The sequence below is a fragment of the Lactuca virosa genome, chromosome 8 (genome assembly GCF_052849685.1).
Source record: "Lactuca virosa cultivar CGN04683 chromosome 8, Lactuca_virosa_CGN04683_v6, whole genome shotgun sequence".
In the NCBI taxonomy this organism is placed as follows: domain Eukaryota; kingdom Viridiplantae; phylum Streptophyta; class Magnoliopsida; order Asterales; family Asteraceae; genus Lactuca; species Lactuca virosa.
The window spans coordinates 132,513,015-132,536,427 of record NC_136433.1 but is presented as its reverse complement, the minus strand read 5'-3'; the positions used below and the strand labels follow the sequence as shown (position 1 = coordinate 132,536,427).

Sequence of the window (23,413 nt, the reverse complement as noted above, 5' to 3'; positions counted from 1 at the left end):
GATTGAGGACGATTTCTAGGGTTTAGAGGGATGGAGGCTGAAGATATTAGGGTTAGGTTATGAGATAATGTGTTTAAATAGGGTCTAAGACCCTAAAATAGGGTTATGATCTGATTGGCGTACGCCCAACGTACATTTGGTACGCCGAGCGTACTCCGAAGAACATTCGCGACCATCCTAGTCAGTACGCCCAGCGTACTCCAAGGTACGCCCAGCGTACTGCCTTCTTCACTAGTACGCCCCGCGTACTCGGCTAAGCCTGAAAACCACGAAACTTCCGAATGCTATAACTTCGTCGTTATAAATCCGATTTCGACGATCCTTATATCCACGAAAAGGTAACGAGAAGCCCCACACTTCTATAAACTTTATTTACCTTGAAACCCAACCGAACTAAAATCCAAAATTCATAAAAGAGGTCTGAAATATTACATTCCCATTTTACCCTTGATCCCAAAGTGCAAACCGAGCTATTGGGTCACATACCTACATTACCCACATCCAAATGGGCCTAAATCTTACCTTTATTAATGCCCTAATCCTTATGATGTCCGCTCTTCGGGCCACAACCTCAACTTAGGACTTTATTCGAAACATGGCGTTACTATATATATATATATATATATATATATATATATATATATATATATATATATATATATATATATATATATGGCCGATCTTGTTGGTCACTCTATTTTGTGTTTTTGTTTTTGATTTGTTTTTTTTATATTGTCATAAAAGCTCTTACGTTTTCAAGAAAATATTCGGTTTTACCCGAAGGGGTCTTTTAGTTTTAGTAAAGCCGGAAATTTGCGTATTTTTTGCGATTTTACCCTTTTGGCAGGTTACACAGTCGGGTAACTCGTTGTTGCACATGTGGCATGCCACGTCAACAATGATTGGGCCCATTTAGATGACATGGCGCTGACTGTTAATTAATATCCTTTGCTTATTTAAAAAAGGAGAAAAGAGGAGGAGAATATGAGAAGAACATGTTTCGAACACGGAACACCACATATCAAATACAATTGCCTTACCACTAGGCTGAAGCTTCTTTTATATAATTACTCCTGAATCTTTAAATATATTATATAATACTGATATTACAATTATTATTATTACTTTAATTATTTTTATTATTTTTATCATTATTATCATCATTATTATTATTATTATTATTATTATTATATTTTTAATGATATATACATACATTTTTAAATATATAAAGTATGTTTTTATATATAAAATACATTTTTAATATATAAATACGTTTTTAAATGTATAAAATACGTTTTTTTGATGTATAAATATATTTTTAAATATATAAATACTTAAGTACGCATTTATACATTTTAAAGCACACATATATATCTTTAAAATAAATTTATGCATTAAAAAGTTGTATTTATATGTATAAATATGTATGTATTTTGTATAAAAACATATTTATACATGTTAAATGTATAAAACAAATTTAAAGATAAAAAATATGTTTTTAAAAGAATAAATATATTTTAAAGGTATTTATACGGTTTATACATGTTAAATGTATAAAACAAATAGATACTTTTATATTTATATGTATATTATATTTTTTACGTTAATAAGTATAAATTTAAACATGTAAAATACAAATAAATATGATTTTTTAATGCATTAATACATTTTGTAAATGTGTAGATACAATTTTAAAAAGATACATATGCTTTCAAATATATAAATACATATTTAAAAGTATAACTATGTTTTTAAACCTATAAATACCTTTATAATATATTTATATATTTAAAAACGTATTTTTTTAGCTTTAAAAAGGTATTTCCATATTTAAAAATATAAATCTATATTTAAAAACATACTTTTATATATATATATATATATATATATATATATATATATATATATATATATATATATATATATATATATATATATACACATTAATAAAAAAGATATGATAAGAATAAATAATTATAATTATAATAATCAAAATAATCTTAATTAAGTAATAATAACATTAATTAGTGTTAGTTGTTATATTCAAAATATCAGCATGGAATATACAAAAAACGTAGCAGCCTAATTGTTAAAGCGTTGGTTAGCTATACGGAAGATGAGGGTTTGAATCCTACCCACCCCGTTTATTCCCAACAATCCTCATTTTTAAGCAAATCATTCTCAACGCCACGTCAACCATAAATGCACAATCAATGCCAACGTGGCACGACACATGTGCGGGTAACCGGCTAGAAGGGCATAAGAGCAAAAATTAAACAAAACCTCCGGCTTTAATGAACATAAAAGTAGTCAAAGGGTAAAACCAAACATTTCTTGAAAACCTGAGGGCTTTTATGTCATTAGCCTTTTTTTCTAGTGTTCTTGTTTCGGTTCGAGTCATTTGTTCGTTTTCCAGTTGTAGCTTCTATTTCCATTTTTTGGTTACAAAAGTATTTGATTCGGGTTTGTATTCGTTTGGTCATATTTTCTTATGTTCTAATTTTGCTCCGCATCTTTATTTTCTTTTATTTTTATTTTTATTTTTCTATTGGGTTTTGCTTCAGTTTAGGTGTTGCTGTTGTTTGGCAAACTCTCAATGCTTATTGCTTAAACATTGTGAGTTTGAGGGAGGGAAAGAGAATAAGGAGGAATGAGTACATTAGTTTAGTACGATGTAGTTTTGCATATTGGGTTTTCTTTATTGTGATGCTTCCGCTAGTATATTTGGGGTTCTTTTATGTGTTGCAGAAATGAAAATTGTTTTGTTTTGGCTGCTTTCATGCATATTGTTTTGTTTTGACTGCTTTCATACGGATTGTTTAGTTTTTGGTTGCTTCCTACGAATTGTTTGTTTTTTGCTGCTTTCATGCATATTGTTTGGTTATGGCTGCTTTCGTGTATATTGTTTGGTTTTGACTGTTTTCGTACAAATTGTTTGGTTTTGGCTGCTTTCGTGCAGGTTGTTTGGTTTTGGATGTTTTCGTGCATGTAGTTTTATTTTGCTGCTTCTCTTGAAGATTGTTCGGTATTGCTGCTTCGATGAAGATTGTTCGCCACTACAGGAATGCAGATTGTTTGGTTGCTTGCGGATATGAATGTTTGCTAAAGAACGCCCAACTTCTCGTTTTTCGTTTCTTTGAAGACAAACTAGCATTGCTTGTTTCCATCGCGTTCTGAGTTTGAGGGGACATGTTAGCATAATAAGTTATTTGAGCTCTTCTTGTATTGAGCCTTATGTTTAGCTCATTAGCTATGTTAACCTAGATAGCTTTCCTATTTATAGTCTTATTTATATTTCTTTGTAATACACAGTATTCCATGAACAATATAATTTTGGCCGTTTTCTCTCTATATTATTATTAGTTTATTATTAGTTATTTATAGATTTTTATTAGTTTAGAAATATGATTATAGATTTTGTTAAAAATGACTTTATCATTAATGAACGAAGAATATAAGGATTTTTTTTAAATTATCAGTTAAAATACCAAATCTTTAAACCTTTATTGGTTTCTTGTCGTTTTTTGTAACAATTTCCGGTATTTAGTTATTTTATGTCCAAAAAATTAAAACCATACATTTATCGTTAATAAACTCAAAATATAAAGAATTTGACGAATATTTCTCATTATTTAAAACGTAATGTACTCTTTGAATGACACCCATATGAAATTATTATGACCGGAAATTTTGAAAAAAAAAAGAAGAAAAAAAAGGCCATTTCTAGGTTCTTAATTTTACTGTAAGTCATGCCTATTGTACGTACATAAGATTATCGCAATTCGCAGTATCATGCGGAATCCAACCTTATGTTAATAATTGCGAATGTTCTAATCCATTAGTCTGATAACTAACTATTATTCGAAACAAATTATTGGTCACTTGTGGGACTTTAAGATATCATATGCCTATTATAAAATATGAAAAACAAATTACTAAAAACTACTTAAAATATTTAACAATAATGTCATTTTGTAGCTATTAGCAATACTATTTTAGCACATCCAGTTAAGTTTTAATACATAACTTAATTGTCGTATAATATATGTTTTACGTATTCTTAAATAAAAAATATCCAAACCCACGTGGTTATGTTTCGTCTGAAGTAACGGATTATCCATATTCACATTTGTTGTGTTAAATATAAAATTAGTTGATTACATTGATGATGCCAACCTCCAAGCATTCAGACACGAATATTTCTTCATCAACAAAAGTTACAAAACAAATATAATACAATTACATATTCTCTTTACATAAAAAATACATCATGATAGACAAGTAACGAACATTAATAATAAAATCAATAATAATCACATGTCATAGATGATAATAAATCAATATTATCATATTTTAATAATGATTTATTTGCAATACATAATATTTTACATATTTAATCATTCAGTATGCGATGTCTTTCTGGATATTTATATTACACAATTTATTTGTATATTATCATCATACTAATGATATTATGTAATGTCAATAATCTCATTCGTTATATTTTAAAGTATGATTGTCTTACCATTACTTAAATACTATTAAATAAAAAATTGAAAAAAAAAATGTCATCGCTATGAGAATTATTAAATTTTAGAGAAGATTATAGGTTATGCAATCGTAGTTTCTCGAAAGTATTACCTTTAGCCTACAAAATTTGTTTCTTGCCATTTTTGTCCTTGAATCCTTTGTAACACTTCTGACCCGTTGCCTATCGTCCATCACTCCCCACTCATTAAACCCCTCACGTCTCTTGCATATGAGGGAATTTTTGCCATTTCATCCCTCTTTTCTCTCATTTGTTCATGTTTCTTGAACTCCAACTCATTGATGTACCGCTTGCCCCAACTTTCTCACTTTTCCTTCTCTTTGTTGTTGTCGGTATCATTGCTGCAAATTAACTTACCTTTCGTTTTGGCATATAGTTGGTCAATTGATATGCACTTACGAGGTTCTACTATTGATCCATGTTATTATAGTTTGACGTTGAGAACCATAGTCGTTCTTTTCCCGTTACTCGGATCAAGCATATTCTAGCCGCCTGAGCATTGTTTTCAAATTTGTGCAAGATGTTAGAATCAGCTCTAAGCTTAAGAATTAGGAAATTTCTCAATAAAATGCATTGTTGTTATTAGTTATAGCCAATAAGAATGACAAAGATTCTCTTGTAATAGTCGTACTTGAATCTAAAAAAGATAAGAGCAATTTGTAACTACATCTAGAATCAATTTCATATCTGTGTAGAAAAGAGTCATCAAACCATTTGATATGTGTATATTTAGTCATATATTTCGTACTTATTTCTAATACTTTTAGCTACAATTATGCTTATTTTGGGACATAAGGTACTTATTATGTTTGAAATTTGTAGCAAAGACATGCCGTAATGAAATAGAAGCAAACGAGGAGCTAGAAGCAGGAAAGAGTGGGCCAAGACATTTGAAGGCAAAAGAAGACCAAATTCTTAAAGCGCACGGCGTGGCTAATCTACACCACACCATGGTGGTTGGAAGATCAGCGGCCAATGAGCTGACTTGGGAAATACGTGATTTAAAAGAAGACCACAACGTGGTGCCTATTCACCACGTTGAAACTATATACTCAGACATTAGGTCGAACTGTAAGACTTATGGCTGATTTTCTGAAAGGGATTGCGACTAAAACCCTCTGGAAACCTAGGGAAGATCATAAATCAATTGGAGCTCAAGTGTTGAATAGATTTATAAGAATTCTACATAGATCTATTCGGTTTGCTAAGAATTACTCATGTCTAGTCTAAATTGCATTGATTTGATGTGTTTTTCTATTATTATGAGAGACTAAAAACCTTATACTTCTGTTTGGTGAAGATAAACATGATCCTTATGTGTTGATTTCGACTTATGGATGATTTATGTTGATTTTACTTGTGTTTGATAACTAAAATCCTAGTATGTTGAATTTCTAGTTTATATTGCTTATTAATCAAGTTTTGTGTGATAAATGATCATTATAGTTGCATGAATTTGTTACCTAATTGTTTATGATCATTAAATAATTAAAGTTAAGACTAATCAAATCTTGGATTAGGTAATTAAAACTAGTAACTTTAACTGTGTTAGAGAGCATAATTAATATTAATTTGTGTTTGGTTGCTTAACTTGATCATATGAATGTAACTATTAGATTTATCATTCATAGTCCAATTTGTGCTTATATCGATTTTGTGTTTAACCTGTAATTGATCATTGCATGATAATTCATAAATGGTACAACTAGATATTTGATCAAAATAACTAGTAAACTAATGAATCTCTAATCTCTAATATATATTAAAAGAGAAACCTTATGACAAACAACCAGAGCCATTGATTGTGTTTCCTTTATAGGTTTCTACCATTGGATCAATTTGATGATGTCATCCTGACAAAAAAGAATTAAAATATTCCAATCCGACAGTTATGATTAAAATGTTAATTAAGGACCTAATATCTTTAAATCCTTTCAAAATCGTTGATCCTTATACAGTTCAAAACCATCACTTAATCAAATCTCATTAAATATGCATCTAATACATCTATTTTTGACAATTATTTGAATTTAATATAAAATCACGCCTCTGTAAAAACTTTGGGTTTGTGAAATTTTAAACAAGAATTTTTTTAAATAAAGTAATTTAAATTTCGAAAAATAAATAACCTTTTCCAGCTAATAATTCGTAATTAACTTAAATTCATAACCTACCAGCTAATAATTCGTATCTTCTACACCTTTTAGATGATCTGCATATGATTTACTCTACAAATACTACATATATACATGCATATGATAACCCACCATTTACACTTTCGTGATTCATCTTCTTTCTGTTCTTCTTTTTGATTCTATTCCATCTCCTTCATACAAATTCAACACAAGAGGTAGCTTTTTTTTATTTTTTATTTTTATTTCTTCCTCTTTCTATTCCATATGTTTCTACATCTTTGTATTGTCCCAATTCGACAAAAAAATCATTGTGTTTTATGTGATTAACAGTTTCTTATTATAATAATAATAACTTTTTCAACTTAGCTACATCAAGAACACATGGTAGATGAATCAAATATAAATAATAGATTTACATTTAATCAGTTTCTAATGAAACCACAAAGTTACTTTTAATTATAAAATGTTTATTAAAATGGCATATATAATAGATATATGCATATGTGTAACATCAAAAATTATGAAAGCAACTTTTCTAAATTGTTAATTTTTTTGCATGGACCGGTTCTGTTAATCACAAGATTGGATTTTTCTTGGAGTTATTGTTTTCAATATTGGAGTTTTATTTGTATTTACAACATAATCTCTACTAAAATTTTGATTTGGATTTGGAATTGGATGTCAATTCTTCATCATCATATTTTCCTATCAACTTCTTGTTGTCTAGTGAAATACCAACAAGGATACTTTTGATTAAATAGTATCATACTACTATAATAATATACCAACTATAACATTGTACTTATGAAAAAATATACCAAGTATTGCTTTAATTTTTTTTTGTTTCAGCAAATTACTTAAAAAATCTACCAACTATAGCAATTTAATTTACACAAGGACCACTTATGTCACTTCAGTTTTATACAGGGATCATTTATGGAAAAAAATTCAAGGAAACATTTTATAGTTTTGTGTGTTGTCTATGTTGATGTATGTGTTTTGTATTAATTCAAATGGCTTCAGTTTGATTATATTTGGCCCTAACTTCAAATTAATTACCTATAATGAATAAAAAAACAAACCTTTGAACAACTGATGTTTCAAGAGCCAACAGGACACTTATACATGATAAGTAGTAGCAAAAGTCAAAATGCGAATTATTTTTTCTGCACATTGATAATCTTCTTATTTTTTTTACGTTTGGAACAACAAATTACTTAATTTATATCCATAACTAAATTATAAAAGAAAATTAAATTCCATTTTACTTTTTTTATTATATAATTTAAACTTACACCAATATTTTTCAGAAAAAAACATTGAATATTGTCGGTACAATTAAGCATGTGTGTACTGATGTGGAATGGTACCTCGACATCATAAATACATCTCATCGCAGCAATCGGATCCTGAGTCCCATCAAACTCGGATGTCTTCGTGTTGTTGAACTCACGGTACCACAACGAATCACCCCCTGTGGTCTTGCAACAGCAACAATTGTGGTGGCTGCGACAGCAGCAGGCTCAGTGACGGCAACATGGTGCTCTTCAAAAGTCTCAATTAGCATGGTCTTAATAGACCCAAACATATCTGGAATAACCCCTCTAATTGTTGCAGCCACCTCGGCGGCAACAATCCTACGGATCTCATCATCACTGGCACTCGACCTCTCGGGGTCGCTGGAGTCTGAACCTCGGGTAACCACCATACTGAAACACACAAGAAAACCATCATAATCAGGCTAAAGCGCATACAAAAACATCCACACACTCCTGCAAGCTCTTTAGTTCCTTAAGATTCCTTCTTGAGTCGTATACGGATCTGGTGCTTTCACTAGTACGAGACATTACTACCTTCCACACCAATCCGTATTTGTCTCAAGTCGTCCTCTCAAGACCCTAAATCACAAGGACTCTATTTCTCAAGATCAGCTATACACTTGCCCTGTTGGTTCCTCGGAACCACTTCTAAGCATCTAGGCACTCATTCTAGATTGCTCCCCAACACTGCTTTGCCTCACAAGATCTCTGATGTCCTTGCCATTTGCTTTGCACATGCCAATCGTACATAATTCGAGACTCGATAGATATTTGAATAAATGATTCTACCTTAAATCCACAACCAAACATCGAACAGGAAGAAAGGCTAAATCATGCATTCTAAGGCTATACAATCCTAACTATGTACAATTATACAACATACACCAAGCAAATAGCAATGACATATTCAATCTCATAAGAACCAACTCCTAGGCTAAAGGCATCACAATTCAGGCAACCCTATCACACCATTCCTGCATGATCCTTAGCCTACCACTAATTAGTATGCAGTTCTATCATCTCATAAAATATCAGCTTTACATTACTCATAATATAAATTGAGATATTTTGGGAAACTACCGCTCAAGTTCTAGTTGATTGTACACACTGCTTCACTAGGTTTTCTCTTGTAAAATCTTCATTTCTTTGAAAAGTTTTTATGAAAATCTTCAGATCCTTAGTTTGAGTTTGGAATTACCCTAAAGTTCATCCAAATTCCTCATGCCAGGGCTCTGATACCAAATTGTAACACCTCAAATTTCAAACCAAAATTTTCATTTTTAAATTACCCAAAATAGTGTTCATAAACCAAGTCATTGGAAAAACACAAGTGTCAAATACAAATCATCATCACAAAATATCAGAGTGCCACAAAATGCCCAGTAACAAATCTCCCAACGAGTGTGTACAATCAGACATTTGCCTTCCCGCGATCCTCAGAAGTACCTAAAACACATATAATCAACAACTATAAGCACGAAGCTTAGTGAGTTCCCCAAAATACCACATACAATACAACATAAATAAAAAACTGGGTTATCAGCAACCGTGGGGACTATCAGCAGTCCCAGTGGGCAAACAACACGCCCTGTGGGTTATCAGCAACCATTTTTTTATGAATCTAAGCACTCTAATACATCTAAAAGGACAACCAAAATACTATAGAGTAACCCATAATCACAAAGGTCCAAGCTTTGGGACAAAAATCTCATAAAAACCCATCTAAAGATATCTAAGAAGAACATTAGCAATGTATGGACTTTATACCTTCAAAAGATGCACACGATGAAGGAGTTTCTGGATCCACAAGCTTGCATGCAACACCACCTTCCTCAAGGACCTTCTTTCTCAACAAGAATGCACAAAATCACCAAAAAGACTCCACGATCTTCACTCTCAAAGTTAGGGTTCGATATTAAGGCTAAAATAGAGTGGAGGCTGATTATGGGAGGTCCAAGGGTGAGTTAATGTTTTTAAATAGGGATGAAACCCTTTAATTTAGGGTTTAGAGGTTGAGCTAGTACGTCCCGCGTACCACATGTACGCCCAACATACTAGCATGGCTTCTGTGTTCCAGGTCTCTCACAAGTACGATGCACGTACCTCACGTACGCCCAACGTACGGACTGAAGTGCAAGTCTTTTAACAAAAAAGGGACCAACAATGTAAACTTTAATTAGGCCAAGGGATAGAATGGAAATACCTGAAAATCGGATGTTACACATTCATTGTTCCAAAAGACGATCATAGTCAAAGTATTCTCAAAACATCAGAGTAAAATCATAAACAATCAATGCATAATTAATCTACACATTTTAAACATAAACCGTAAACTAGAAGTACTTGAGAACATTTAAACATAAACGGTAAGCACAAAACTTAGTGAATTTCCCCAAAATACCCCACACAACAATACACATACCATACATGCACACATGAGCCTTCTGTCTGACTGGACCGCCTCGCAAGGCCTATAGGATACCTGGACCGCTCTACTGAGCCTACAGTTGATTGGACCTCCTCGAAAGGCCTACAATTGCTGGACCACTCCCTTGGGACTACAGTCTAACTAGACCGCCTCGCAAAGGCCTCAATACACTAGACCGCCCGGGTATCTTGGCCTACAACACCAAGCAGGACCGCCTCAACCCAACCAAAACATGTCGACATGTGCACATAAAAAACAAAAATATAATAGCCAACAATACATGTAATCATAACAGATCTATCAATCTAACATACCACTAGCAACATCTTATATACAATGATACATAACATAATCTAGTGGACTAACATTGGTACCTTCGAACCACGAGTATAGTGAGAAACTCACTGACCCCCGAGATCAGCTAAACCACAGCTCAATGCCCCGTTATAGATGCTACAACCCTCATATCAAAACATACTAGGTATAACCTTATTCTACATACTAGATCCAACAATCTTGACTAAAGTCAACCTAGGTCAATAAGTCAACGATCCAAGGTTAACCATCAAAGTCAATAGCCTAAAATCACCTCAGCGAATCGCCATGTTGTGGCTTTCCATTGGCCATGTCGTGGCAGCGCAAAGACAAAACAGTCGAGTAGCCTCCCAGTCGCCATGGCGTGGTAGCTATGTCTTAACAACTTAACCAATTAAGTTGTTTTCTTTGTCTTTAAGAGCTCCAAATCTCATATATGATACACCCCAAGGTCTTAATGGATAAAGTTTCCAACTTTATCCCTTAATCATCCCAATAAGCCAAAACTTCTAACCCTAAGTCCTTAATGACATCTTAAGACCCGAGTTAATCCATTAAGCCCTTAATCAACCAAGTCACCCACCCAAACTTTCCAGAAGACTTTCATACTACACCATAAAAATCTATGCTTTATGGACATGCATGTCCAATGCATGTCTCACCCAAAATAGGTCCAAACCAAGGAAGAAAAGGGCTCAACTTAAGCATGAGGCCAAATACACCAAGGAAAACTAGATCTGGAACATATAACTTCAAATGGACATCTAGGATTCATAAAGTTGCCAATTTTATGGAATCTATTCCTTCAAACTCTCACAATATGAAAAAAGGAAAAGAACCCTAGATCTAGAAACACATACTAGAAAGATTAGAACTTTAATACTCAAAATGGTCCAGAATATGCTCAAGGTGATGATGATGAAGTTGGCTTGCTGGATCAATGCACCAAAACACCCTCTTCTTCTTCTTCTTCTTCAAGGCACCAAGAATACCAAAATGAACTAAAACTCACCAAGGAAGGCTAAGGTTTTGAGGTAGAGGGTTGGACGTTGAAGAGGACGTCATAATCCTCTGGAAATATTGCTTAAATATGGGAGGAAACCCTAAATTTACGGGCTTGGGCCAGAATAGCTGTCACATCGTGGCCAACCCATTGCCACGTCGTGGTCAACCCATTACCACGTCGTGACACTCATTAAAACACGCGTTCCATTTATTCCAAGCCACATCGTGGCCATCCTTGCACCACGTCGTGACACATAGTTTTTCCCAAAACTCCAGCTTTGGTCCCTGATAAATATTAAGCTAAACCAATCTGGGACACGGGTGTTACAAATTTGATTTTCATTATTAACTTTTGTTCGTTAACCTAAAAAAACTATTTTTACGTGTTTATTTTTATATATTTGTCGGTATAATTCAAGGTAATCAACGTTTCGACTTTAATTTAGAATGTTATTTCGTTATTTTTTTTTAAATTAAATGTTTTTTTCCATAAACTTTTCGGTTTACATTCGAGTTTGTCTACGTTTCGACGTAGTTTTTGTTTTGTTTTGTTTTTTTTAAACGTTTTTGTGTTTAACTTTATGTATGTTTCCTACGTATGAGACGGGTCACATATAATAACTTTCTTTTGTTAATTTTAAAAAACGCATTACATTCGAGTTTCGTCTACATTTTGACATACCTTTTTTATGATTTCGTGCTTACTTTTATGTATGTGTTTTTTTACGTCGAAACGTAACTTTTATCAATATAATTGTCAAAATTCAATTTACAAAATTCGGTGCATATTATTACGTTTTTATCTATTATATGTGAACAAACCCATATGTAGGAACATAAAAATAAGCACCAAAACATACTAAAATTTTTTACATCGAACCATAAAAAAAAACTCAAATTTATATCGACACGTGCATAAAAATACGTAAGATTGTTTTAAGTTAATGAACGAAAGCTTAAATAATTAAAAACATATTATATGTGACCCGAGTCATACGTATGAAACTTACATAAAATCAAGTACGAGAACGTTAAAAAAAATTCGGTTTGCGTAGACGAATTTGAATCTATACTGATACGTGAAAAAACATAAAAAAAAGTTACGTCGAAACATAGACAAACTCGAAGATAATACATTTTTTAAAGTTATTGAACGGAAGTTATTATATGTGACCCGAATGATACGTATGAATATAAATAAAATTAAACAAAATAAAAAAAATTACGTCGAAACGTAAACAAACTCGAATATAATATGTTTTTTAAAATTAACAAACGAAAGTTATTATATATGATCCGTCTCATACGTAAGAAACGTAAATAAAGTTAAATACAAAAGCGTAAAAAAAAACTACGTCGAAACATAGACAAAATCAAATTTAAACCGACAAGTTTATAAAAAATCATGTAATTTTTTTAATAAAAAATTAATGAAATAAAGTTTTAAATTAAAGTCGAAACATTGACCACCTTGAATTATAACGACAAATTTCTAAAAATAAACACGTAAAAATAGTTTTTTTAGATTAACGAACGAAAGTTATTAATGAAAATCAAATTATATATAATACTGAGTTAAACACATAAATTTAGAAAATAGAGGAGTGAAAGTAACATTTTTCAAAGTTCAAAGTGATATTTTTAAAAAATAAAGGAGTGGAAAAACCACAAACTGATAAACATCAAAATATAGAAAAAAATTACATAAATGGTCAATATGGTTTACCCATAGTCACAAACTCAGTCTTTGCTAATTGAAAAAACTAAAATACTCTCATACTAACAGATGAACAGTAACGACTTCAGCAAAAATGATCATTCACGCAAGTTTTGGAAATCACAAAGACGATGTTCGTAAAAAAAATTAAAAGAGACTGAGTTTGTGACTTTAATTAACAATACAAACCATTTTTATAGTTTTGTCTTATTTTAATTGAAAAAATATAATAAATTTAAAAACTTACAAAGCAATTGTAATAGTATGTTAGACATGCAACATTGGAGAAAAATATCACGCGTTCATATAAAATAAAGAATATATATGTGAAAGATATTTTGACTAAAAGTACTTTTGAAGTTCAACAAACTTGAGCTGCTTTAAAACATTATGAACGAGTTTTAGAAAACTAATTAAAAATATATCAATATTTAAATGTTGTTTCTTTATAAAAAAGTAATTATATTGAAGATATTTTGTATTAAAAATCTAGAAAATGGCTTTATATTTTAAAATAATTATTTAATTGATTATATGATTTGCCCTTATAAACCGTCCTAAAAAATTCATTACCTTTTATTTAATAAAAGTTTTACCAACATGTGATAAAGGTCTATGATTGTATATTTATGTTTAATATAAGTTGAAAATTGATAAAGCATATGCAACAGTACTAAGTTTATTAGTAATTTATAATTTATAATATAATTTTAAAAGAAGTTATTTAAAATAAATAATGAAAACCTAAGTTGTAGTAAAATTATTTGTGAATTTATATAGTAAAATAGCAAACTTAAAATATATTTAGAAAAAAAATGCTATTCTCGTCGACGTTAACTTTTTTATTTTTACATGAGATGGCATTATTGGCAGGCTTCCAGAGATTTGGGCACGTTGCAGATAAAGATACTTCCCATCATTTTCCTGTAATTTAGTTTCAAAATGTTCAACCAATCAACCCTATAAATTCAATCTCCAATCGCACTCTCAATTCATCTCTTGATTCAAACACCGCATTGTAACGGATTACGCTCTCACATTTCTTTAATCCTGTAAGTATCAATGTTAATTTCGTTTCTTTTCATGATTCCATCTTTGAATATTATATGTATGCTTTCTGATTCTTCGAAATATTTTGAACACATTCATTTCGCTCCTTCTAAATCGTAAATGCTATTGAAACTTTAACGATTTTGGTTTTATACCTTTTGGTTCTGATCTTGTGTGTGTTGAATGTTCTTGATGGTTAATGGATCGTATTTACCCTTCGCGTAAATTTAACGCTTGGAAATTGCATTTTGTTATATCATTGCAATCTCTATTTAACCATCGACGCCATTTTTTTTTTCTTCTTACCATGATTATTTAGTTTGGCAAAGGTAAACGGATAATCAAATCCAAACACATGGAACTATAATATGAGTTTCGTTTCCTCTATCCAATTTAAAATTTGAAATGCTATTTCTTTTCCTTTACTATTTTGATGGACTTGTCCATTTTGGAACATTAATACTTGTCGAGTTTTCTTCATTCAGATGGAATTCTTTTTGATTTTGTTTATTGATGCCAAGTTTCCTTGTTTTGGGGGATTACATCAAATGAACTTCTTTTAGATTATTAATTGAGATGGATTAGTTTGTGTAAAGTTTTGTATTCCTTATATCCATGTTTGTTTGCTTGATCTGCTTTAAAACATGAAAAAAATTGAATATTTCTTTAGTCAAAAGGATATTTTAGGGTTGTTAATTAATGCAAGGTGTTCCTTGTGGGGGTTTGATAATCGAGATAAATGAGTTTTGTTTTAGTTTTGTATTATTAATTGGTATGAATTTAAACCCTTTATAGACCACATACCTTTTACAGGATCAGCTTTTATTTTCATTGTAGTTCTACATAATTGTTTAAACTCCACTACTGTAAATTTTAGTATATCTTACTTTCTGGTTTTGGGGTGCTCCCTAAAATTTTCAACAATTATATTTGTATAGATTTTACACAATCATTCAATATGGAATACGAAAACGGATACCAACAACAGATTCCAACATCAAAATATGAATGCCTTCTCTTTGGTAAGCCTCTAATTTCTTTATCTTACATGTTTCATCTTTTGCAATTTTTACTAACATACAATATCAACTTATAAAACCTTCTTTTCTTCACCTTTAGATGTTGATGATACCCTTTATCCTCTAAGCTCTGGGTTATCAGCACAGTGCACCAAAAACATCAGAGGTATTGCATAATGCATACATTCATGAACTTTCTTGATCATTACATTTTGTTAAATATATAGTAAACAAAGTTAACTCATGATCTTTGTTACATGAACACATTATTTAGAGTATATGGTGAATGAGCTTCACATAGAGGAAACCAAAGTTCCAGAAATGTGTGCTACACTCTACAGAGATTATGGAACAACAATGGCTGGTCTTCGGGTATAATCTCAACTGTTAACCATGAATCATGATCTTTATAAAATCTTTAAAAAAAAAAGACTCTGACTAATCTTTTTTACAGGCACTTGGGTATGAATTCGATTATGATGAATACCATAGGTACCAAATCATTACATTTCCACTTTTTTTTATCTCTAAAAAACCTTCAGAATCATAATTTATATAATCTTGAATTTTTTACAGTTTTGTACATGGAAGATTGCCCTATGAATATTTAAAACCCGACCCGGTTCTCAGAACTCTTTTACACAGTTTACCCTATAGGAAAGTGGTAAGCTTTTTCTTTCCTTTTTTTAATGAAACACAAACACTTTATACTTTCTATGAAAACTCATATATCAAAATTTCACCACAGATTTTTTCAAATGCAAATGAAGCCCACGTGGCAGAAGTTCTTCACAGACTTGGATTGGAAGATTGCTTTGAAGATGTCATATGTTTCGAGTCTCTAAACCCTAAAAACCAAATCATCAATTCTGATTCTCCTAAAAGCTCTGTTACTGGAAATGATGATGTCAGCAAACGTGATGTTGTACTACCAGAAAGTCCCATTGTCTGTAAACCCTTTGAAAATGCATTCCAACAAGCTTTCAAAATGGCAAAAATTACCCCTCATAAAACCGTAAGTTATCTTAAATCTCCATTTATCTTATTTTCCTACATTAATAAGTTTTCTTGATGAATCTTGAAAATTTTAATTTTTTTGGGTTTCAGTTGTTCTTTGATGACAGTATACGCAATATACAGACTGCAAAACTTACAGGACTTAGTACTGTGTTGGTAAGTTGATTTTTGGATTGAGTATAAAAAAAAAAGTTGATGTTTTTTGTTTTGTTGAATATTTTATAATGATTTTTTTTTTTTTGGGAAAAAGGTTGGGTGTTCACAGAGGAAGAAAGGGGTGGATTATGCTTTGGAGAGTATTCATAATATAAGGGAAGCATTGCCAGAGTTGTGGGAGTTGGTTGATCAGAAGTTGAAAGATGGTTGCTATTCTCAAGAGATTGGAATCGAGACTCGTGTGCAAGCTTAGATCCACATTTGTGTTTTTCTTTATCTTGCTTCATGTAATTGTCCATTTCAATTGTTAATGTAAATGGTTGTTTTAACTTTAGAATGTCAAATATGTAAATTATGTACTTTAAATTTGTTAATAAATGTGTTAGGTTTGTGGTTCTGAGCCTAAGACTACTTCGGTACTTCCATTGGCATGATTTGGGCGAGCCACTCGCCAATTATGAATTATAAGAAAATGAAAATTAAATGAATTTTGGTGAGAACTAGGCCACCACCACAACACAGCTCACACATTTTTTGCTGCTCTCGAAGATTGAAACACGTTTCATTGTTACAGATGTCAACAAGTCGTACTAAAAATTCAGTCATTTCGGGTACAAACTCTAGGATAACTACGTTGTCCGGATTATAAATTCAAATCGCTCTACCTTCATTTTCTGTAATCATATTATGCATTATAATACATGCATGTATCATTCATTTTATTCTATCCATATCCCAGAGTCGTATAACGTATTTCACTACTTGTCATGTCTGCTTGACGACTCCAAATGTCCTCTCGATATCTTTTCTAGCTGATTGTTGTTTTTTTGTGAACAACTTTGCATTTTCAGTTCGAGGTACCGAGTATGTCTTCATAAATGTAGAATAATCAGGGTATATCTCATCACAAAGGTAATAACCATATTTGTAGGAATGCTCGTTCACCATGAACAATATATCAGGTACTTTGTCGGTCCAAATATCGTTGAAAATAGGGGACTAGCCAAGAACATTAATGTCGTTGTTAGACTCTGCAACTCCAAAGAACGAATGTCATATCCACAAATCCTGAGATGCAACAGCTTCTAGTATTATACTTGCCTCACCTATATCACCTTGAGTAAATTGACCGCGTCACGCATTTGGACATTTTTTCCCTGCCACATGCTTACAGTCAAGGCTACCAATCATTCCCGAAAATCTATTCTTCTTTTCATGAGTCAAATATAATCTCTTAATATCACGTGCAATAGGTTTACACAAATATTCTTTATGATAAACCTCATACACATGCACAAAACCAATCTACACAATTAATTGCGAACCTCTCGGATACTTTCAAGTACTCATCGGATGCATCAAAGGTTATATCGTATCCCAAATATCTAAGCGCAACCGTACATTTTTGTATACTACTACAACTCATTCTTCCTCTAGCATCGGGTTTTTGTTTAAAATAACCATAACGGACATCTAAAACATTACTAATAGGTAAAAATATAGACTTATTTAGACGGAAACGACATTCGAATGACTCATCATTATAAAGACAATTAACGGCAAAATAATCATGTATCAATAAGTCATGTGCGGCTTGACGGTCTCGATTGACAACCACTCTTGTATTTGTAACATCCGTACATTCTTCATCGTGTATATGTTGCACAACATTGAAGAACGTCGAGATAAATTCTTCGTCGTCATCCGAATCAAAATTCATGAAGAAATCTATAATATGATTTTTTAGAATGTAAAATAGATGAATGGTTTGTAAAGGTTCATGTAAATGTTGTGTTTATATAGGTAATGTTTATATATTTAAAAAAAATCAGTCGTTCAACAGCTAGTCAACAAGTTAAAGGGAGGAATTACACTCATTGGTTGTTGTTGCTCGTTGAACGGACCACCATGGACCACGAAGATCTGGGGTGGTGTGCATGGACAATGATCGCAGCCATGTAGACCACGACCCTTCTCGTTGTGGATATTGCAGAAGGCCTAATTTTGTCACTGCCCTGAAAAAGATGAAAGAATACGACCCTGAAGGTTGGTGTCCAGTGTCAGAGCTTTGTAACAAGGATCAACGAAAAGTCACCTTAAAAGAAGGCGTTGAATTTATTTTGAAGCAACTTAAAACAAAGAAACAAAATCGAGGTTGAAGATGACTGCACCTAGGGTAAAATTTGATCAATATCTATAGTTTGGGGACTGTGAATAGTGGAAAAGCGTTTTGACCTCATTGTACACTGCTCAATTTACAAACACAAAAAGCATCGAGTCTACAGGGGTGGTTCTAAGGGGTTCCCGGTATGGCACCGGCAACACCTACTTTTTCTGTCCGCAGTGGAAAAAATTTTGATTTTTCGATTTTTTTACCTATTTTTCATGTATCGGCAACACCTACTATGTATTCATGCGTCCGCCCGTATGTGTCTAGTCCTCTTATGGTTTGAAAAAGAAAACCGTTAATTGTATACACAAGAGTTCATTGGTTTTGTTTCAATGATCTTATTTCAACCAATTGAAAAAGGGAGGTAAGCATCATCAAATATAATGTCTAATCTCTTTAAGTGTAAACTCGGGATCTCCATTTAGGCACCGTCTCGTTATCCAACACAATATCTCTCAAAACTTCACATAAACCCAAGAATTGCAAGGCCCTCTCATCCCCTAGCCAATTCCAACACCTCCCATTATTCCATCTCACCTAAACATTACACTGAGGATCTCTATATCCAAGTAGTATAGCCGAGGAAATCGGTTCTTCAACATCTCATCACCAATCCAAACCTTCTGCAAAAACTTTGTAGTATCACCCCTTCCCTTTTTTGAAACCGAGGAATGGGTAATAATATTTTTTTCATGCATATTTTTTAGCCAAAAAGAAGATGGAAAGAAATTACGTAGCTTTGATGATGATGATGAACAATTCAATGATGTCTAACACTTCAACGCCGACGATTCAATATTTTGAAAACCAATTCAACGACTTTGACTTAGAGGAATCTATATTTCTGATTACATGATTGCGATTTAGATAGTTGGTTTTCAATATTTGTTAAACCGGGCAAACTAAATCAAGAAAAGTGACTTACGGTTTTAACCCGGTAATAAACATGTAACTTGGTGTCTTCCATCACTTATACATATAAATAACCGAAAAAGAGAAATGGTAAATTGGTATTTATGTCGATGGTCATGAAAAAAAAGAAAGTCAAAAAAAGTAGCAAACCGACAAATTGGTTTCCACGTCTAATCGCTACTATAAAGTATAAAGTATTCTTTTTTGTCATTTCAACAGGAATGCAATAAGTTGAATTATAATAACTTAAAATTACTTAATCTAGTTCATTAATATTACAATTCTTAACACATTCAAATACATAATAATAATATACACCATCGTTTACACAATAAGTGTATCAAATACGTAAATATCAGACTCCCATCATTAAAATGCACAATTACAAATGAAGATTTAATTAGAACCATGATGTTAGATCTAGAACACAATTGTAAATCTAAGCTTTCACATGAGTCTCAATTCCAATCTTTCGAGAATAGCGACCACCTTTTGACTTTTTGACCGATTCCCATAACTCCGGCAGTGCTTCTTTGATGTTATGAATGCTCTCTAAAGCATAATCCACCCCTTTCTTCTTCTGTGAAAATCCAACCTGTTTCCAAAAATAAAAATCATATAAAATAAAATATTCAACAACAAAAATATCAACTTTTTATACTCAAACCAAAAATCAACTTACCAACACAGTATTAAGTCCTGTAAGTTTTGCAGTCTGTATATTACGTATACTGTCATCGAAGAACAACTGAAACCCAGAAAAAAAAATCAAGATTCATCAAGAAAACTTATTTATGGAGGAAAATGAGATAAATGAAGATATAAGATAACTTACGGTTTTCAGAGGGGCAATTTTGGCCATTTTGAAAGCTTGTTGGAAAGCGTTTTCAAAGGGTTTACAGATAATGGGACTTTCTGGAAGTACAACAGCATGTTTGCTGACATCATCATATCCAGTAACAGAGCTTTTAGGGGATTTAGAATTGGTGATTTGGGTTTTAGGGTTTAGAGACTCGAAACATATGACATCATCAAAGCAATCTTCCAATCCAAGTCGGTGAAGAACTTCTGCCACGTGGGCTTCATTTGCATTTGAGAAAATCTGTGGTGAAAATTTGATTCAAATGTTCATCGAGTTTTTGAGAAAGTAGAACAAAAAAAAGTATTAAAAAAGCTTACCACTTTTCTAATGGGCAAGCTGTGTAAAAGAGCTTTTAGAACCGGGTCGGGTTTCAGATATTCATAGGGCAATCTCCCATGGACAAAACTGTAAAACACCAATATTTATATATTATATGATCAGATTTTGAGGATTATTTAGAGATAAAAAAAAAAGGAAAATACCGTCAATAGTAAAAAAATAGGGGGTAATTTTAAAATTTAGACATGAAAATGGACATTTCCAGGTATAGACATACATTCCGCGGAGGTAGCTCCGCGGAATGGATCTACAAATTTTTTTTTTTGTCACATCATTTCTTCGGGGTTTATATTAATTCCACAACTAATTATTTTCAAGAAAAAGATTATGATAGTATGATAATTTTTGCTTGAAAATAATTAATTGGGGAATGAATATAAACCTCGAAGAATCGATGTGAAAAAAAAAAAAAAAAAAAAAACTGAAGATCCATTCCTCGGAGCTACCTCCGCGGAATGAGTTCATTCGGAGGTAGCTCCGTGGAATGGATCTTGAGGTTTTTTTTTTTTTTTAATACACTCATTTATTTACGATTTTGCCATTCCGGGGAGCTACCTCCGCGGAATCCATGTCTATATCCGGAAATCCAATTTTTTATGTCTATTTTTTGAAAATACCTCCCATTTTTTTTACTATTGCAGGTATTTTCCAAAAAAAAAAAAAAAAAAAAAAAAGGTGAAATGAGATGATTTAGTACCTATGGTAGTCATCATGGTCAAAATCATACCCAAGAGCCTGTAATTAAAAAGAAAAAAGTTGACTTTAATTTTATATTTCGATTTCAAGATTTAATAAAGAAGATGGTTTAAAATTGAGATTATACCCGAAGACCAGCCATTGTTGTCCCATAATCCTTATAGAGTTGAGCACACATTTCTGGAACTTTGGTTTCCTCTATGTCAAGTTTTTTCACCATATACTCTAGAAAATATATTCATAAAACAAATATTATAAGTTAACTTTGTTACAGTTTTAAAAATATAAGATGATTAAGAAAGGGGGTGAATGTATGTAATACCTCTGATGTTTTTGGTGCACTCTGCTGATAATCCAGAGCTTAGAGGATAAAGAGTATCATCAACATCTGAAGAGCGAACACAGAAAGATTTCAAAATGCCATAAAAAGTGCAATAGTCAGAAAATGCACAAAATACATTGAGAAATTAGAGACTTACCGAAGAGAAGACATTCATATTTCGATTGTGGGATTTGTTGTTGGTATTCATTTTTGAATTCCATTTTAAAAACGAAAGTGATTAATCTGCAAAATCATATAAAAATTTAGATCAATTGACAACCCAAAAGAATCCTTTCAACTGAAGGAATAGTCGGATATATTCATGTTAGAAATGGATCAAGCAACCGAACTTCATGGATAAGGAACAGAAAAACACACGCAAACTTATTCATCTTAATTAGCAATCTAGAAGAAGTGCATTTGATTGAAAATGAAGTAAAAAGTCATCAATTGTCAATCCCCCAAACAAGAAAACTCTGCATCGATAAATTCTTCCATTTGACTGAATAAATTCATCATCAAAATTCAAATATAGACATCTCCATCGATGAGTGAAGAATACAATAACCAAAAAACATTCAACCATCTAAATACAAGTTGCAATGACCACTCCTCAAAGGATTTTTGAACGGAAAAACGCACAAACTACTTTAAGTTTAAAATCCATCGATCAAAGTTAAGTCAAAATCATAGTCGTATGTGGTTGAATTCTTCCCCTGTCCTACAGTTGTAGGATCCATTGCAAAACAAATAAAATCACAATCGGAAATTTTAATCGGGACTTGTGTAAACAGTGATTCCAAATTGTATAAAAAACATTAACAAAATTTACGCAAAGCGGAATCCATGCTTCATAACAAGAACTTTTCAAGACACAAAAAGGCAGATCCAAAAGGTGTATGAACAAATTTTGTAAAGTTGCAGGTAGCATTTACGATTTGAATAAGTAATCGAAATAATGTGTGAAAATATATAAAAGAATCGGTAGGCATATAGATATGTATAGATGAAATCATTAGAAACGAACGAGATTAACATCAGACACTTACAGGAGAGGAGATGATAGGATAAGTGGGAATGTAAAAGTTATGATGGTGGGTTACGAATGAAGAGATAGGCAATGAATGTTGTATTTATAGGGTTTAGAAAAAAGCGTAAGTGGGCGGTTGAAGACTGAAGTTTTTGAAACCAAATAGAGGAGGAAACCGATGAGAAGAAGGTTCGACGTGGCGAAATCTCGCTGCAATATTTTAGGATATTTTATGATTGTTAATTCGGTGGCTATTCATATATGAACACGTGGATGAATTTGTATAAAGTGAAACTTTTATTCATATTTTTAACTTTTTACATTATAGGAGACTCAAATAATAAGTTCGTGTAAAATCTTATAGAAAATCTT

At 32.0% G+C, this 23,413-nt stretch overlaps 3 protein-coding genes across 3 annotated transcripts in view; 2 read left to right on the top strand and 1 right to left on the bottom strand.

Annotated features, from left to right (window-relative positions):
* Nucleotides 1–5,637, top strand: part of LOC145130853 (uncharacterized) — a 45,885-nt gene extending 40,248 nt beyond the window's left edge. The window contains exons 5-8 of the mRNA XM_079065612.1: nt 2,565–2,718; nt 2,824–2,897; nt 3,018–3,097; nt 5,372–5,637. Coding sequence (XP_078921738.1) covers nt 2,565–2,718; nt 2,824–2,897; nt 3,018–3,097; nt 5,372–5,637 — 574 coding nt within the window. The remainder of the gene's footprint in view (nt 1–2,564; nt 2,719–2,823; nt 2,898–3,017; nt 3,098–5,371) is intronic.
* Nucleotides 5,638–14,350: 8,713 nt separating this feature from the next.
* On the top strand, nt 14,351–17,129 carry LOC145132189 (uncharacterized protein C24B11.05-like). The gene is made up of 9 exons (XM_079066890.1): nt 14,351–14,520; nt 15,457–15,540; nt 15,638–15,703; nt 15,812–15,909; nt 15,992–16,029; nt 16,114–16,201; nt 16,286–16,552; nt 16,645–16,710; nt 16,805–17,129. Exons 2-9 carry the CDS (start codon nt 15,477–15,479, stop codon nt 16,961–16,963), a joined length of 846 nt encoding a protein of 281 aa, XP_078923016.1. The 5' UTR covers nt 14,351–14,520; nt 15,457–15,476; the 3' UTR covers nt 16,964–17,129.
* Nucleotides 17,130–20,067: 2,938 nt separating this feature from the next.
* LOC145132239 (uncharacterized protein C24B11.05-like) lies at nt 20,068–23,196 on the bottom strand. The gene is made up of 9 exons (XM_079066946.1): nt 23,061–23,196; nt 22,169–22,254; nt 22,012–22,077; nt 21,817–21,914; nt 21,691–21,728; nt 20,972–21,059; nt 20,628–20,894; nt 20,475–20,540; nt 20,068–20,387 (listed from the first exon to the last, which is right to left on the bottom strand). Exons 2-9 carry the CDS (start codon nt 22,230–22,232, stop codon nt 20,232–20,234), a joined length of 843 nt encoding a protein of 280 aa, XP_078923072.1. The 5' UTR covers nt 22,233–22,254; nt 23,061–23,196; the 3' UTR covers nt 20,068–20,231.
* Between the last annotated feature and the right edge of the window lie 217 nt (nt 23,197–23,413).

What these genes read in the sequence shown, in the direction of transcription:
- LOC145132189 (XM_079066890.1), top strand. Translation starts at nt 15,477, where the DNA reads ATGGAATACGAAAACGGATACCAACAACAGATTCCAACATCAAAATAT. An exon ending in ATATGAATGCCTTCTCTTTG is followed by an intron (nt 15,541 to 15,637) that starts GTAAGCCTCTAA and finishes CTTCACCTTTAG; the next exon opens with ATGTTGATGATACCCTTTAT. An exon ending in GATTATGATGAATACCATAG is followed by an intron (nt 16,030 to 16,113) that starts GTACCAAATCAT and finishes AATTTTTTACAG; the next exon opens with TTTTGTACATGGAAGATTGC.
- LOC145132239 (XM_079066946.1), bottom strand. Translation starts at nt 22,232, where the DNA reads ATGGAATTCAAAAATGAATACCAACAACAAATCCCACAATCGAAATAT. An exon ending in ATATGAATGTCTTCTCTTCG is followed by an intron (nt 22,078 to 22,168) that starts GTAAGTCTCTAA and finishes TTCGCTCTTCAG; the next exon opens with ATGTTGATGATACTCTTTAT. An exon ending in GCTTGCCCATTAGAAAAGTG is followed by an intron (nt 20,895 to 20,971) that starts GTAAGCTTTTTT and finishes TTTTCACCACAG; the next exon opens with ATTTTCTCAAATGCAAATGA.